At 54.1% G+C, this 16,416-nt stretch overlaps 6 protein-coding genes across 6 annotated transcripts; 4 read left to right on the top strand and 2 right to left on the bottom strand.

Moving 5' to 3' along the window:
* Nucleotides 1-186: 186 nt before the first annotated feature.
* On the top strand, nt 187-2,097 carry B0T26DRAFT_736787 (uncharacterized protein; the record flags this gene model as incomplete). The annotated part of the gene is made up of 1 exon (XM_060443367.1): nt 187-2,097. The coding sequence occupies one exon, from the start codon at nt 187-189 to the stop codon at nt 2,095-2,097; it is 1,911 nt and encodes a 636-aa protein (XP_060302878.1).
* Nucleotides 2,098-3,210: 1,113 nt separating this feature from the next.
* On the top strand, nt 3,211-4,458 carry B0T26DRAFT_633743 (Per1-like-domain-containing protein; the record flags this gene model as incomplete). Its single annotated transcript, XM_060436564.1, has 3 exons — nt 3,211-3,363; nt 3,482-3,533; nt 3,617-4,458. 3 exons carry the CDS (start codon nt 3,211-3,213, stop codon nt 4,456-4,458), a joined length of 1,047 nt encoding a protein of 348 aa, XP_060302877.1.
* A 376-nt stretch (nt 4,459-4,834) lies between these two features.
* B0T26DRAFT_745964 (acyl-CoA N-acyltransferase) lies at nt 4,835-5,443 on the bottom strand (the record flags this gene model as incomplete). Its single annotated transcript, XM_060444637.1, has 2 exons — nt 4,835-5,255; nt 5,289-5,443. 2 exons carry the CDS (start codon nt 5,441-5,443, stop codon nt 4,835-4,837), a joined length of 576 nt encoding a protein of 191 aa, XP_060302876.1.
* Nucleotides 5,444-7,291: 1,848 nt separating this feature from the next.
* B0T26DRAFT_634324 (endoplasmic reticulum vesicle transporter-domain-containing protein) lies at nt 7,292-8,805 on the top strand (the record flags this gene model as incomplete). Its single annotated transcript, XM_060436620.1, has 4 exons — nt 7,292-7,484; nt 7,543-7,723; nt 7,787-8,549; nt 8,632-8,805. 4 exons carry the CDS (start codon nt 7,292-7,294, stop codon nt 8,803-8,805), a joined length of 1,311 nt encoding a protein of 436 aa, XP_060302875.1.
* Nucleotides 8,806-11,947: 3,142 nt separating this feature from the next.
* B0T26DRAFT_736784 (uncharacterized protein) lies at nt 11,948-14,255 on the top strand (the record flags this gene model as incomplete). The annotated part of the gene is made up of 3 exons (XM_060443366.1): nt 11,948-13,904; nt 13,962-14,100; nt 14,153-14,255. The coding sequence occupies 3 exons, from the start codon at nt 11,948-11,950 to the stop codon at nt 14,253-14,255; spliced, it is 2,199 nt and encodes a 732-aa protein (XP_060302874.1).
* An 855-nt stretch (nt 14,256-15,110) lies between these two features.
* B0T26DRAFT_736783 (nucleophile aminohydrolase) lies at nt 15,111-16,021 on the bottom strand (the record flags this gene model as incomplete). Its single annotated transcript, XM_060443365.1, has 2 exons — nt 15,111-15,806; nt 15,896-16,021. 2 exons carry the CDS (start codon nt 16,019-16,021, stop codon nt 15,111-15,113), a joined length of 822 nt encoding a protein of 273 aa, XP_060302873.1.
* Nucleotides 16,022-16,416: the final 395 nt, after the last annotated feature.

The following is a 16,416-nucleotide window of genomic DNA, read 5'->3' as shown; positions in this document are numbered from 1 at the left end:
GGCTATAACAGCTGCCTAAGTTGGCGCCGCTGCCAGTCCACCTGTCGCGATCCCAACCCTAAGCGGCCCTCCAGCTCGGAAGAGACGAGGGCCTCGCTGGATCTGTCGAGTTTTTATCTGATCCGCCATCCCTTCATTCGCCCTCGTTTCCCCCATGAAGTCACTCCATTCCAGTCCATAGACAAAATGAACCAGCATTCCGGTTCTGCGACCCTCCCGCGGGGTTTCCGGTATTCTGCCTATGATGCGCCGAAGACACCAGAACCCTTTCCTCAACATGACGGGGCTCTGCTTCCGTCGCCCCCAAGACCGCGCTTGAAGCTGAAGCGACGTGTTGTTTCCCATTTCGCGCCGTCGCATCAATTTCTAGCCTCTGTGGCTGCCGCCGATGTCGCGATACCGAGTATCGAGGCGCCAGAGGCGGATTCCCAGGACCTCGACATGATCAGTATTGATGCGTTTCCAGAGCAGCGCTATGACGGAGATGGGGACCTGGTTCTCCTTCGACCCCGCGGAAGGACGTACTCCCCGCCTAAGACCCCGGCACCTGGCTTTGTCCCCTCGTTGTCTCCAAGGCGGTATCCCAACTGGACAATCGACTCGGCAATCAGCAGCGTGGAGTCAACCCCCGAATACGAGTCAAGCAGGCCCTCAACCTCGAGGTCTACACAAACCAGCGGATCCCTGTTTAGCCGCTTCTCGCATGCATCTGACGACGAGCGTTGCGTGAGCTCCGGAGGGGATAGAAAGGATAGCGACCTTCTCGCGCCCGGCTTGGATGAATTTCTCGATCTGTCTAGCACGAAAGGCAAGTCGAGGAAAGCGCCGTGGACCAAAGCTATGAGCGACCATTTGTGGGCGACGTTTCTCCTCTATCTTCAGGACCCCAAGGTCACTCCCTTCCGCATGGGAAAGAGCTGCATTCCACCTCATGGTGTTTGTCTTCGCGTTGCGCGGGAGTCAAAACGAAGCTGGAAGGGCACCAAGGCCTTAGCAAAGGCAGCCAACCCTGGAGAAGGCAAGAAGAGCGGGAGCAGCACCCCGACTGCCGAGAGCTCAGGAGTCTTTATGCAATGGCCGCATACTTGCGCGGCAACTAGAGCCCATCTACGCGAGCTGTGCAAGCTTAAAGCTGCTTCCGGCGCCAAGAACCATCGCTTCATGTCCCGGAGCCCGACTCCTTTCAGTCAAGCCGCTGCCCGCCACTGGAATCGACGATCAACTCCGGGGCGTGCGCCATCCGCTTTCACAACACAAGACATGTCCATGTCGCTTGCTCTCAGTACGTCAGACAGCATGCAGCCGAATGGTCCTCTGGCCCAGCTCACTAGCTCAATCACGGAACCCGCGGATCAGGGCATTTCACCCTTTCCCACGACCTTAGCTCCCGGTATTTTTGATGGCGAGCCTTCGTTTGCTGAGAGGCGACGTTTAGGCTCACCATTCGGAGCGAGGAGTTATGGACCCAGCTCTTCAGGGTCTCTTGCTGCAGCACTCGGATTAAGCACCCCTATGCCGCGCCGACTAACGCATACTGTTGGGCCTCGCCGCACCCTCCAGTCGCCTGTCCGTCTCAGCCGCCCGGGTACACAAAAGCGCCGAAACACGCAAAGTAGCGAGCCTCGCAAGAGACCTACTATTGGCGCTGATTTGTGGTGTGATCCTAATGTCCGCGCCCGTGCTCCATTCGAGGTTGCCCCTGCTCCGGAATTTCGGTCCACAGGCTCGAACCAGCACGACGACCTCTTTATACCAAGGACAGCGGCGGAGCCTCTATTGGCGTCTTTAGCAACCGTGGTAGACGCTAGGTTACAGGCCGCAGCGCCGGGTTTGGCTCCTCCCCGGCTTGGCTCGCCCTTTTCAGCCTCGGTCTCAACTTCGAGCTTCAGCTTTCCGAACCGGCTTCATCGAATGCATCAAGCCGGCAGCGTCGATCTGGGGATGCTCGGTCGACCATTTGCAACAGTTCAGCAGACTACAGGGCCAAGCGCACCCCAGACGCGTCCCAGCCTGGCTGGTCGTCTAGCTTACATCGACCAACGCCTCAAGGAGCTCCGCAACCGCGAGGCCCGTCCCCGCTCTGAGTCCCCCTTGTAACAACACTATTCAGCATCAGCATCTTAATTTGGTTATTTTCGAGTGGTGCCTATTTCCCCTATTTCTCTTCTGCTATACATAATTCTAGCATTTTATGCTTGCTTTCACCTTTGTTTTCCTTTATTTCCTCCTTATTCTAGCATTTGGAGTTTTGGGACCTTCACGACCTCACGTGGATCAAGCGTGACGGAAGGCATGAGCTTGATCTTGATGAAAGTAGCAAGGAAATACCCCGCTGATGGACTGAACATAGAGAGTTTGATTGCTGTTCATATCTCGGTGGGCAGGGGTTAATTTTGTCATCGCTTTTGAGGCTGCTTTGTAGGAGATTTTGTCAGTTTCTCTTGGACCTCAGGTTTCGCATAGTACGGCCGGATTCTTAACGAAAAGTTTTACGATGATACGACGGGACGGACTGGATCGGCTTGGATCGATTGACTATTTTGGTCATCGAAGTCGTGGCCCCCGATAAGCAACGTACAGATTGGCTTTTGGGCTCTGGATAGATTGGAGGTTGTTGGCCACTTAAGACAAAGGCCCGCACTTATATTTGATGACAATCATGATGGTGGATGCTACGACGCATCTGGGGATATGGGGTAGTTAATATAACTTTAAATTTAGATGGGACGAAAACCATAATGTTCTGTCTTTGCTTTTCTTCCATTGCTCTGGTTTTCTTGCCTTGGGTAAGAGGATTACGGATATTTCACGCGAATCTAAGATAACCCTGATTATTCTGTCGGTATCCGTATACAGAACACAACCAAAAGCTACGCAAGGTAAGGTACTTAGTATGCACCCTTGGGAACCTAAAGCATGTGCAATTGGCAAGGCACACAAGCATTAGACAGTTGCTAGTGGCTTGCGGCATCTTACCGCTCGACCGTTGAAATCCCCAGATTTCCAGAGAAGCACGGGAGCCTGGAGGTGCGGGAGTGGGGCCGAAGCGGGGGTCGATGGGGCACAACGGAGCGCTGCTGCACAGTGTAGTCATTAGACTGGCGAAGATCTCCACTCAACGACCTGCGTTTTTGTTTGTAGACTTTTGACTTCCCAAACCCCTCCGGACCCGCCGCCCTTCTTCTCGTCTACCTTACCAATGCTGTCGCCATGTTGATAGTTTCTTGGGGGAGGAGGCGAGCGTACGCGCCACACGCGACCCTTGGGCCGCTGGTGGTGCTGGTGCTCTGCTGTCTCTTGTTCAGTAACCCCGTGGCTGCTTCAGCCGGCGACCACCTTCCCAAGTTCCGCCAGTGCGTCGAGGTTCGTTCCTGTGCTGTGCTACCCACAAAAGACGCTAGCCTGTCCGTCTGGTGTTGATGACAGGTACGGGAAGTGAACACAATCTCTGACGTTTTGCTCCTGGGTCTCGCCGCCGCAGATATGTGAACGCGAGAACTGCGGTCCCGATGCCGAGCACCACACTCCCATCCGTATGTTTACAACTCCTCTCTTCCCAGCCGATCGCACAACGAACGTTTTAGCGCTCAGAGTTAACGTCGCTTTTAACCCGCAGCCCTCCTCCACCGACTGCTCTTCTGGACCTGCCCGGCCGAATGCGACTACACATGCCAGCACATCGTGACGGCGCGGCGCCAGGCCGCCGACCCGCCGCTGCCCGTGGTACAGTTCCACGGCAAGTGGCCCTTCCACCGATGGCTGGGCATGCAGGAGCCGTTCAGCGTCATCTTCTCGGCGGGCAACTTTGCCGCGCACTACAACGGGCTGCACAGCAAGGTGCTCGCGAAAATCCCCGCGACGTACCCGATGCGGCGCTTCTACGTGGCGCTCGCCTGGATCGGCATGGTGACGTGGTTTTTTAGCATGGTTTTTCACACGCGCGACTTTGCCGTCACGGAGCAGCTCGACTACTTCGCCGCCGGAGCCTCGGTGCTCTACGGTCTGTACTACGCGCCTGTGCGCCTTTTCCACCTCGACCGTCCGGCGCAACGGCCGGTGCTACGTGTCTGGACGGCCCTCTGCACTGGTCTCTATCTCGCCCACGTCGCCTACTTGCGCCTCTGGAGGTGGGACTACACGTACAACATGGCGGCCAACGTGGCCTGCGGCGTCATACAAAACGCACTGTGGAGCTGGTTTAGCTACAATCGCTACCGCCGGAACCACCTAGCCTGGGCCACCTGGCCCGGCATCGTCGTCGCCTGGATCCTCATTGCTATGAGCCTCGAGCTGCTCGACTTTCCACCCCTCTGGGGAGCCATCGACGCCCACAGTCTGTGGCATCTGGGTACTATCGCGCCGACGGTGCTGTGGTATAAGTGCGTCCCCCGATTGTTTACCTCTCAGTTCAGAGGCGGCATGAGAACGTCTTCATGCTTTACGACAGGATTTAGCTGACACTATTCGCACTTGTAGCTTTCTAGTCAGGGATGCACATGATGAATTATCTAGCGCTGAAAGACTCAAGGACTGAAGGCATAAATAGATTTTATGATTAGTTGAGCAGATTTCACTCTGCTCTATTCTACGCTCTATTCTCATGCCGACGTTTACTTTGTTGTCTGATCATCATGTATACGAGTGGCGAGGCTCTAATTATACGGTTCCTTGAATGCAGTGAGTCACTCTTTAGAAACCACCCGCTGTTGAGAAGGTTGCAGAAAGGGCTTTGGGGAATGGTACTGTTCTACGCTTGTCTTATATATGGTATTACCACTTCTAATTAAACGCCATTTTGGACAGTCTCATTGTTAACACGAAAATATCCAATGTGTTACTGTGACCCCAGAACCTCTTCCCTCAGTATACCAAAAAGGCGAATATCAAACGGCTTGCCGTTCTTGAACCCGGCCTTACGTCGGCTGCCCTCGAGCACATAGCCCGCTTTCGTGAGCACGCGCGCGCTAGCGTCGTTGTCCCCGAACACGCATGCCTCTATCCGCTGCACCGGCCCTCCAGCAGCAGCAGGGTCCACGACGTGCTCGAACGCCCACCGGGTAAACGCAGCCAGCGCCTCGGTAGCGATGCCCCGGCCCCAGACGTCCCGCCCGAGCCAGTAGCCCACCTCGAGCGTGCGGCTCTCGACGTCCGCCAGCCGCTTAAGGCCGATGCCTCCACACACTATCGTCGTCCCGGCGTGATCCGGAGGCGTGCAGATGGCAAAGTTCAGCAGCGGGTCCTCAGCCGAAGTGATCCTGATCTACCGCTCCGCGTTCGCTAGCTTGTACGGCGCTAGGCACGCGTTGCGCATCTGCCGCGCGATCGCCGGGTCGTCAGCTGCTGCTTGCAGCGCGGCCGCGTCCGACGCGGCGAACGGCCGGATCACGCAGCGCGAGAGTGTCAGGATTGGATGTCCGGGCTGCTGCGGGGCGGGGTTTGCCATGATGTAGGCTTTTATTCCTTGGTTTTTTTCTTGTCCTGCGTGTATTTAGACGAGGACTGTTATGTGCTACAATTCTTTTTCCTATCCGAGTAGTAAGTGGGTGGGTAGATGGGGGCTGCTGTCTGCGTCAGAGCAAAGATATGAAAGTTTTCTTGCCTAATATATAGAGCTGGCCATCTACGGTGAATAATTGATTGAGTAACTCACAGCGCACTCGAGTATTTTCGGATGGAAAGGCCTCCCCGTTGAGGTGTGACAGGCACAGCGGGGTAAACCAATGAAGTGGTTTGGGAAGCCCTTTTACCAGAAATATGAAATGCAATATTTCATGTCAAGAATTAGGGAGAAGACCGTTGTAGAAGAGAGCGTAACCCTCCACTGTTGAATTATCGCCATGCACTGTAGGTACATAGGCGCCAAGGCGTTACAGCTCACCGGCTATGAAAATACCACTTTTTACAGCCACATTCGCTGGCTGCACCGCTCTAAACGCTGGCAACGTAATTGTACCGTAATTGCACCTCGCCGCCATCGCCAACGTCAACACACTTCCGAATGCGATAATTGAAGCTCAGGGCCGTAGAATTGCTTAAATCGTTCAAATCTATAATAAAAATCGAAGCTGGCTTCGTTGACTTCGCTTACATAATATGGCTGGGGATGTAATAAAAAACTACGGCCTATCACAACTACTTATAACTACTAATCCATGCCTTCTAATGCCCGGGCACTCGGTCGCGGAAGCCTTCCACTTCGTATAGGCCTTAAAACACGACCTTCAGCTACTGTAGAGGTTATATGGCCACATTAGAGGCTGTAGGGCCACGTGAAGCTCGTGATGTTGTGCCGCCCCGGCTAACAGGCTGCGTGACTTGGTGTTGAGCACTGCTTATTGCCCCGCTAGCCCGGCTACCCGCGCCTCGGGTGCTTATTGCCCGGCCACCCCGGGGAGTGCTTGTTACCCGATTGATTGACGGCGCCGATGATGTTTTTTAGTAGTTGTGGAAGGTCGGTTAAAGTGGAAAGGTAAGGTTCGGTTGCGTTGTGGTAAAAAGTGGTAAATCACTACACGGCAGAATCTTGGATGTACTGGAGAGCGGGGTGGGTGGCCAGGGCTAGGGTTATATATAGTGAATCACAGTTCATAGCGACGATTTAACACTGGAGGGTTACGTTCTCAAAAAGAAAAGGAATTACATGTGAAGAGAGGTCTTGGAGTCATGAAATAATTGAGCAGCTCTGTATGGCTTGTCAGAAATTCTTCTCCTGGGGTAGTTTTTCGTACATATATATAACGGTTTCATTTAGCTGAAGTTGCTCAGTCTAGCTTGTGAACCTGCTGCCATGTGCTAAGAGGCTCTGTCGGGATTTCCCCAAGTTCGCTCGGGATACGAAATTCCAGACATTCAATGGAATAAGGCTGAAGTTGAGACCTTGGTGTGGGTCAGTAGAAGCATATGGTCAGTGCACCAAGCCAGTAGCTCCGGAGGACCAATCGCAGGGGCGTATAGCGGACATTTTTCGCCAACAGTGCATTGTGAGATCTGCGTGGGTCGTGTTAGGTGGCCTTAACTTTTTGAAGCTGATGCATCCGTGTCGAAGGTTCAAGCTGTCGTGGGCCGGCACTGAGGTTCGTTGAAAGTGGCACACCTTGCTTTTTGATCAATTGATGCCGCTCATTACACAATTCTAACCCTAGTTGCAATTGCACACCAGAATCCCCCGCCGCATATTTTGCACCACACAACAAAGGGTGATCCGCCCCTTGCTTAACGGGGCCCCGCGGCGTGGAACCGTGACAACCGAACCAACCCTCGGAATCCAGCGTTCCTGGGCTGCGACAGCAAGATGCCTCCAAAATCGAGATTCACGAGGCTCGACGCCTTTACGAAAACCGTCGAAGACGCGAGAGTCCGAACCACCTCTGGCGGCGTCGTCACCATAGTCTCGCTGATTGTGGTCTTGTTCCTTTCCTGGGGAGAATGGGCCGACTACAGGAGGGTGGTCATACATCCAGAGTTGATCGTGGACAAAGGAAGAGGTACGCGCGCGTGCAAGCTCGATGCGCTTCTCGAAGCTGACAACGCGACTTGCGACAGGCGAGAGAATGGAGATCCACCTCAACATTAGCTTTCCTCGAGTCCCCTGTGAGCTGCTCACCCTGGATGTCATGGACGTCTCCGGAGAGCAGCAGCATGGAGTCCAACACGGCGTCAAGAAGACTAGGCTGCGGCCCCAAAGCGAAGGGGGCGGTGTCATTGAGTCGAAAGACCTGAGTCTGTACGTTGGAAATACAAAGCAAGTCCTTGTTGGAAGATCTTGTCAGACTAACGTACAGTGCAGACATGCCGCCGACGAGGCAGCGGCTCATCTCGACCCAACGTATTGCGGACCCTGCTACGGAGCGATAGCACCGTCTCATGCGGCCAAGGCCGGGTGCTGCAATACTTGTGAAGAGGTCAGGGAGGCATATGCTCAGGCGTCGTGGGCCTTCGGTAAGGGCGAGGGCGTCGAGCAGTGCGAGCGCGAGCACTACGCTGAGCGGCTGGACGAGCAGAGGCAGGAGGGCTGCCGCATCGAAGGCGGCCTGCGCGTGAACAAAGTCATCGGAAACTTCCACATCGCCCCGGGCAGGAGCTTCAGCAACGGCAACATGCACGTGCACGACCTGAAGAACTACCGCGAGACCACCACACAGCATTCATTTACCCACGAAATCCACAGTCTGCGCTTCGGCCCGCAGCTTCCTGCAGACTTTGGGAAGAAGCTGGGAAACAAGAACATGCCTTGGACGGACCACCACTCGAACCCGCTCGACGGCATGAAGCAGGAAACGGACGCCGCCGAGTTCAACTTTATGTACTTTATCAAGATCGTGCCGACTTCGTATCTCCCTCTCGGATGGGAAAAGAAGTACTCGGCTTACCGAGAGAACCACGCCGCCGAACTCGGCGAATTCGGCCAGTCGCCAGACGGGACTCTTGAAACGCACCAATATTCCGTCACAAGCCATAAGCGAAGCCTTTTAGGCGGCGACGACGCTGCCGAGGGTCACCAGGAGCGCGAGCACGCCCATGGCGGCATTCCGGGCGTTTTCTTCTCCTATGTAAGTGAAAACTACATCGCTCGCAGACTAGATTTCTGCACTCTTTGTTCGCATAAGTACCGAGTTAACCTTGAAACCTTAGGATATCTCACCCATGAAAGTCGTTAACCGAGAAGAGCGGCCCAAGTCATTCTTGGGCTTTGTGGCCGGCCTCTGCGCCATTGTCGGCGGCACCCTGACCGTAGCTGCGGCGGTCGATCGTGGGTTGTTTGAGGGAACCACTCGTTTGAAGAAAATGAGGTCGAAGGATCTCTAAAATATATCTCGCTGTACCATATACGCTCGCTTATTTTTTTGGTCTCCTTTCTTCGTATTTTTGTGGTTTGGTTGCTCAGGCTGGCGGTCTTGGGCGCCTTTGCCTAAGTTAAACGTAGATGCATCGGCAGAGGAGTTACGGCTTATTTAGGAAACGAGGAAAAACAGGGTGTGATACCTTCAACTCTGACTTGGTTCTCTCTCTCAGCTTGCTGATTCGCGTGTGTATAGCGTTGTAGATATAAAGGCTATATATGCTATGCCCGCTACCAAGTGCTGCAGCTTGTGGCGCCGTGGTGAAGATGCAGCCCAATTTGGACTCCTTCATTTCCCAGAATACCTATTCCGTAAATTGGCACACAACGAAAATAACAATAATAAAAACAACTAGGCGCGACTCCATGAACATGTGGCTGCGGTTATTGCACATGTACGTAATAAAAACTACGGAGCATATACCTAAGGTAGGTAAGGTTTTCACGTTTAGCGATATGCGTGCACTAGCTTAGGAACGGAAGGTGCTTGGGAGTCGCATGCCTACCTAGATACCTTACATAGTATGTAACTGAGAGTTGGAAAACGGGGTGTTAAAGCCGAAGTCATAAGGTTTTATATACCACAACAGTCATTAACGATGGCCATTACGTACCTACTTGATAGATGTAAGTGGATGGAGTGTCTTGGATGTTGTCCGTTTCTTCTTTCAAGCTTTCTCACGGACGGAGGCGGTCCGCGACATGATCCTTTGGGTTGGGGCATTGGTTCGAGCGCAGCAGCAGGACCCTTTGAAAAGAGATTGACCTGCAAAGCACGGTAGCACATGCAGGTCCCCCATGATCCACCCGCAACAGCCCAACTATCGTGGAGAACCCCTGCTGGGGCCGGCTGCTTGTCTTGTTCCAAAATTGCGCAACATCCGCTTGGGCTGTGGAGAGGCTACTCATTGGTCTAGCGTCGAACACAATTCGAGAGGCGCCAGCTTGCACGACATGACCTGAACGCGACGTAATTGCCCGAACTGTTCACGTGTGCCCTGAGAGAGAGACAAGGCGTTTACCGGGCTGCTGAAAAAGTTAGAGTGGGTGACGCATCTGGATGATCAAGAGGCGATCCGCTATCATCATTGGTCAAATTCTGATTGAAATAATTTCTAAAAAGAAAAAAAGGCTGAGCTCTGTGTGAGGCGAAAAAGGCGCCGAGTCACCTCAGCTAGGTAGGTAATGAAACGACATGTCCGCTGACAACCTCTAGCAAAACATGCCGATGGAAGGCTTCCCCTCTCTCTTTTGCTGAAACCGTACGTAACAGACACAGTAGCATGCGGATGAAGCCGATTCTTAATCCTGGAAAAGCCGGATTCCAGCCGAAGGAGCCTCTCCCACGGTCTTTGCCAGGCTTCATCTTTTTCGGATACAAGACCTCGTATCTACTGCCTAAAAGGACAGCTGATAATTCTTGGCCTACGTGCAGGCGGCAATGTTTTGAGGCACGGGAGTGTCCAGCTTAGCCTTGGTTTGCATCCTGAGCTCGAAAACCTCGACGAGTTGGTGGTAAGCCGGGGGCACGCGTGTGGCACGGAGGCGGCGATGAGTAAGGCCAGGCTTCCGATTACAAGGAATGGGAGGCACCTTGGCTGCCGCAGTCAGGCCCAGGCTGCGGCGCATCCGCCTAGTCAGACGTGTTTGTAAGTACCGCTCCTCGTTAGTGAATAGTTGTTGTTAATGAGGTTGCAATTGCTTCTCGGCTTCATAACAAGGTCTCATTAGGTATAGCCCTAATGAGCAGAACACCATCTCAGGTAGGTATTAAGGTAGGTTAGGCGTCAATTGATACCGACTGATTTGAAAGTTGATAACATGCTCCGTTTTTGCTGGACAGATCGGGGCTTTTGGGTTCATGGTTCTAGGTCATAGGTCAGAAAGCATTTGAATCCTGATGGAAGACGGAGTTTACCTACTTCATGTTGGTGGGTTGTTGGCGAGTTGGTCGCGGCAAGGAAGCCAAGCGATGGATTGGCTGCGGCGGGATGGACCTGGGGGGCCCGGGCGGGCCCTTTTCGACGATCCATCCACGAGATGGGAGAGTTCTGGAAAAGGGGAAAAGGCGAGCGGGTGCCCCTGGCTTCTTGGGCCTGGGCCTGCAGGGAAACCGCAGCACCGTTTACGCCGTCCGTCTGCGCACAGACCAGCCTGGACACCCCTTAGCGTAATTCGTCTTTGGGAGCTCCACAGTGGACCGTTCTCTTTGGGCGCTGGCAATTCAAGAGACCCACTGGTTGGCAAAACCGTCGCCCGATGTGCCTGCACTCACCCCTGTTGCAGAGACCCCAAGGCCCGCTTGATGACGGGCACTCCCCTGTTTCCCCCCTTCCTCGGCCAAACGCGCGACGCTTCCCCAGTTTCTTAATCCGTTTTCTTGTGTTTTGTGAAGGTGGCATGGCCATTCTAGCTCGCCTGGCATTAATTCAACCCGACTCTCGTTGGCCTTCATTTCTCAAATCATATTCCCAAGACGCCAATTCGCTCGTCCGATTACCCATTCGCTGTGCGCCGTCCATGTGTCCAGACTGGAGTGGCTTGCTTGCTGTCGTGCACTTGCCTCCCAACACAAAAAAACTGGCTCTGTGCCCCCGACGTTGATGCGCGGCGCTTCTTCGCGGCAAAACCTGCTTTGACGTTGAAACAGACAACCCTCGCCTACGACGCCTTAGCAAAATCGCCAGAGTTTCGAGCGGAATCAGGATATCGATCACCGTGGGCAATTTATCCGCGCCTTTCAGTCCTCGATCCTGGCGCGGGCGGCATTCCTTCACGCTCGATCACGCATGCTTTCTTCGTCGCACTCCACCATTCTTTCTCGCTCGACTCCCGTCCTGTCTGTCATCGTTTGACTTGACCTCATACTTTATGCGCTCCCGATAAGCTCGACTCGCATCCCGGCTGTTGTAGTCGCCCTACCGCCGTTGCCATTTTCGCCTCGCTGATCGCGCTGTACCCTCAACGCGAAGGTTCGCCGCCGACCCTCGCATTCCACGGAGCGAAGATTTTGTCGCCCCGACTCGAAATCCACCAGCGTTCGACATCGCATCACCAACTATAGCGCATGGGAAGTCTGAGGTAGCGTTCGGGAGCATATCCGTCACAATGTTGACTCCACGGCCGGATTATATCGACCTCAGGTCAAAATCACAAGCGTCTGTCTCGCGCCCGCTCAAATCGCCCCGTCTCCATATTGCTGGGGAGGCGCCCCCAGAATTATCACCACTGGATGCCTTCGCGATGCAAAGCCGGCTGCTGGCCATGCAGTTAAAAGAGAGTGAAAAGCAGGGTCGACGAATGAGCCGGCTACCGCCGTTGACGACCGAAAGCCCGTTGATTATGCAGGGCCGATCCGACTACTTTCGCTCCATGTCACACGATTCCGGTTCTGATGACGGCGATCAAGGAAACGAGGTAATGGGCCTCGGATTCAGGACTGAGGTGGACGACGATGCTGCGCAGCGGCCTGTCTCGGTACACCCACAGATGAGCCATATCCTGCCCGCGCCAGATGATTCGATTCCTCTGCCAGAGCGTGCGACTGCGGAAATATCAAGATGGGAGCAGTTGAACGATATCAACGAACACCAGACCTTTCTTGGAATTGGAGCACGCAGGGAGCTGTCTCCTACCCCCATAGACCGCAATCAACTCCCTGAGAGACAATCAGAATCGAGATCAGCAATTTATGACAGCGTCACGCAGCAATCGCCAACATCAAGCTACCTTACCTGCAACTCACCCGAGAAGATCGCCAAGAAATCCTCGTTCGAGTCAGGGGGGCTTGTTCCTCCGCGTCCTTTATTCTCCAAGCGGTCATCGAGCATCATGTCATCCCCACTTGAATCAACAGACGAGGACGGCGTCAGCTCCCTGAGCACCTCTGTTCACTCACAAGGCACTCGCAAGTTTTCATCTAGCAGTGGCAGCGTTCTTTCCCCTGGGTTTGCCCCGTCTCGACGGTCACCGTCTGTTAGCTCCGATGCTTCGGGGCTTCCTCGCCCATCCTTCAACTTCTCCAGGCCCTTGAGCAGAGCTGGCACGCCGAGTTTTGACTCGCCCGCCCGGCAAGCATCATCAGACAGCCAGGCTTCATTTATTCTTGCAGACGACACCGCTGGAACCCCTGTCAGCATGAATGGGGAAGGGTTTCCCGACTCGAACGTTGACAATGGGGTAACACCTGCCCCATCGTATATCTATTCGAAATTCTCTCTTCCTCGTGGCAAGGTTCTTCAGAGACTATCAGCCATGCTGCTTGAGAGCCAACCAACGCCAGCGAAGTTTTCCTGGGAACAACCCGCTGTTGCACTACCGAGCAACGTCAGGGCGTATCCGGTGGCTGGGCAGCCTCCTCCTTCCCCGCCAACTAGGCCATCTAGTGCTGCAGGAAGCCGTCTGTTTGAAGAGCACCTCCCACGTCCATCGCTAGAGGGCAGTAAGCTTAGCGTCGAAATAGCCAGGCGCCTCGAGCAGCCTTCCCCCGACCCAAGCCGTCCGTCCACAGACAATGCTCGTCCCTCCGAAGACATGGCAAGGGGACGGCCGCTGACCTCCCCTCTGCATGACTCTCCACGAGGGAAAACGCCCATGTCAACCACGGCTAGCGACTCTGCCAGCACTATTAAAGCTGCCCGTTCACAATATTCATACACACCGACGATGACAGACTTGTCGGGAGAAGAACACGTGAGCAAAGCTGTCGAACTACACGAAAAGGGTTCTCTCCAAGAGTCGACTTGGCATCTGCGCCACGCGGCGAGGCAAGGTAATCCTACAGGTATGCTTCTATACGCTCTCGCCTGTCGCCACGGGTGGGGAATGCGTGCAAACCAAAAAGAGGGCGTAGAGTGGCTTCGGAAAGCTGCCGAGTCTGCCAGCTTGGAAATTGCGGATGAGGAAGGCCTGGCCAAGGAAGGGAACGCACTTGATGTGGTCGAGCGTAAGACGCGAAAAGCTCAGTTTGCTTTGAGTATTTACGAACTGGGTGTAAGCCACATGAACGGCTGGGGCATCGAGCAGGACAAGGCTCTTGCTTTGCGGTGCTTCGAGATTGCCGGATGTGAGTCTGATACCCCTCTGCTCTCTACTCTCGACATTTTGCTGATAAACTATCTAGCGTGGGGTGACGTCGATGCTTTGGCCGAGGCAGGCTTCTGCTATGCTAAGGGGATCGGCTGCAAGAAAAATCTCATGAAAAGCGCCAAGTTCTACCGCGAGGCAGAGGCAAAGGGCATGAGCATGGTTGGCAACAGCTGGTGAGTTTTCTTGCTGCCTTTATTATTGATTTATAAGCTTACAATCTTTCAGGATTCACAAGCCGAAGTATAATGAAGACACGACCGACTCTTCCAAGCCCCGATCGAAATCGAGGTCGAGAAAAGGGTTCTTCAGCAGGAAGACGCATACATGAGAGCACGCCACACGCTCACTTTTGCTCTCCCTTCGGTGCTCTCAATACTTGACGATAATGACAAGCCATTAAAGCGATCTCATCATACCCATCCATTTTCTCGGAGTTTTTCTATTTTTATTTTTAGGATCCGTTTTGCTTATGCGTAGCATACGGCGCCTTCTTTCGTCCGAGATTCAAGAGATCACGATCTTCGTTATTCTTCTATCTGTTTTTTCTCTTTTGTTCATCTTGGGTTAGATCTTACCCTTATTTCTCCCTTTCCGCTTTGGTCTCGGGCTTAAAAAACTGCTGGCCTATTCTACATATCAGCTTTTCACAGGCTAAGAAAGGAGGGCAACATTTTTATCACATCTAATTCTATGTATTCTGGAGATTTGAGGAGCCCCCGGGGTGGGTTACCTATGCTGTACAGAGAGACGTGTATAAGGGAGCGCGTCGTCACCTTTTTGCTAGGGTTTAAATGTTCGATCTGTATATATTGAGATATGGATGGGCCTTTTGATCAGGAGGCCCAGGATCACAAATACAGGAATTACAGAGCCAGATAGAAGTAAATTATTGCCCCTGGTGGCCATGAAAATTGGCCCGAAGTTCTCAGGCGCAATCCAACAACTATGGTCGAAGTATGCTAGATGGTGCTTTTAGAAAGCTGTCAAGACATCGGTGGAGATTGTACGAAAATGCGGCGTGTGACAAAAGAGACGAGGCACGGGAGTCGAGTCTTCAGGCTATCAGCCCGTTTCTTCGTGATTTGACATATTGTACAAGAGCGCCGTCTAACTCGCCTGAAGTCTGCGCGGCCAGGTACTAAGCCCTCTTCACTGGTCGGGAGAGTGGTACTACCTAGTTATCCTAAGCATCTACCTCCATCTTGTCTCCGGTCTCCTCCACCGCAAGCTCGTGCACGCTAACAAAGTTGCCGAGATCTTCTTTCCGAATAATCTTCTCGTTCAAGACGGCTGTGGTGCCCCGCTTGAAGATGTAGCTCTTGAGCTTCGGGACACGCTCGTTGGGCTTGATGTAGTTGCGCTTGAGCGTCGTCTTCTTATCGGTGATGATCGCCACGTCGACGTTGCTGCCTGAGCCCAAGTCATTGAAGATACCCGACTGAATGGCCTCGCTGCACAGGGCCACGGCTTCATCCTGGGTGAGCTGGGGCTTCCACTGTGTCTCGAAGACGGACATGGCGGCCAGCGAACCCGAGCCCATGGTCACGTAGGGCAGCTTGTCCGTGGACCCGTGGGCGTGCACCGTGAACAGGTGCGTTCCCGTGGGGTCGACGCCCGCCACCACCAGGTAGGCTCCAATGTGGCCTTGGTACCGGAACAGGTGCTGCTTCAGCATCGTCATGCATGTCACGACGCGCGGCTTGCGGCCCGTCGACAGCGAGTGCAGCTCCAGCTGCGAGCTGATCAGCGCCGTCGTGAACTCGGTGTCGGCCGCCGTGCCCGCTCCCGCGCACCAGATGTTGGGCGAGATGTAATGCAGCTTCTCGCAGTTCTTGTCCGCCACGATGGGCCCCGATGTCGCTCGCGTGTCGGCCGCGATCTGTCACCAGTGGTCAGCAACGCGCACGAAGCTTTGGGAGACGGGCTAGGGACCCGTCGGTCCCAGTAAGAGGACAGAGAGAGACTCACGACTACACCACCCTCGAATATGCACCCCACAATGGTTGTTCCTGTGCTCGTCGCCTTGGGCAGGGGAACGCCCCGGGCGTGTAGCGCGGCATTGCGGTTGTAGTTTGAGAAGTCAAAGCCCGGCATTGTTGCGCCTGTCTATCGTTTCCCGAGCGGGCGCCCGATAGAATCGATGAAATGGCTTCTGGGACTTGCTGTAATTGGTTTATTCCTGGCTGCGATGGATGTCGCCTTTGCTGGTGAAATGTGTCTGCGTCGTCGGTTTCGTCGCCGTTGGTTCTTCTGATCTGGATAGCTTAGCTGATGACGAGGCTAAAAGCTGCCTTCTGGGGCTCTCACAGCGCAAACGAGGCTCAGGCAGCCAGTCCCGCTGAGCTGGCTTGGCTGCGGTTGGACGCGCTTACAAGGCCCCAGCGCCCGGCTGTCACTAAAAAAGATGGCCCAAGCTCTCTAGCACGTGATGTGGTAAGGCCGAAGCTGCCACCACTTTGTTACTGTGTGCAGGGGGGTGTGGCTGGCTT

The sequence above is a fragment of the Lasiosphaeria miniovina genome (genome assembly GCF_030549165.1).
Source record: "Lasiosphaeria miniovina strain SMH2392-1A chromosome Unknown B0T26scaffold_1, whole genome shotgun sequence".
Classification (NCBI taxonomy): domain Eukaryota; kingdom Fungi; phylum Ascomycota; class Sordariomycetes; order Sordariales; family Lasiosphaeriaceae; genus Lasiosphaeria; species Lasiosphaeria miniovina.
The sequence above is the reverse complement of the archived record's forward strand: the minus strand, read 5'-3'. Positions and strand labels throughout refer to the sequence as shown.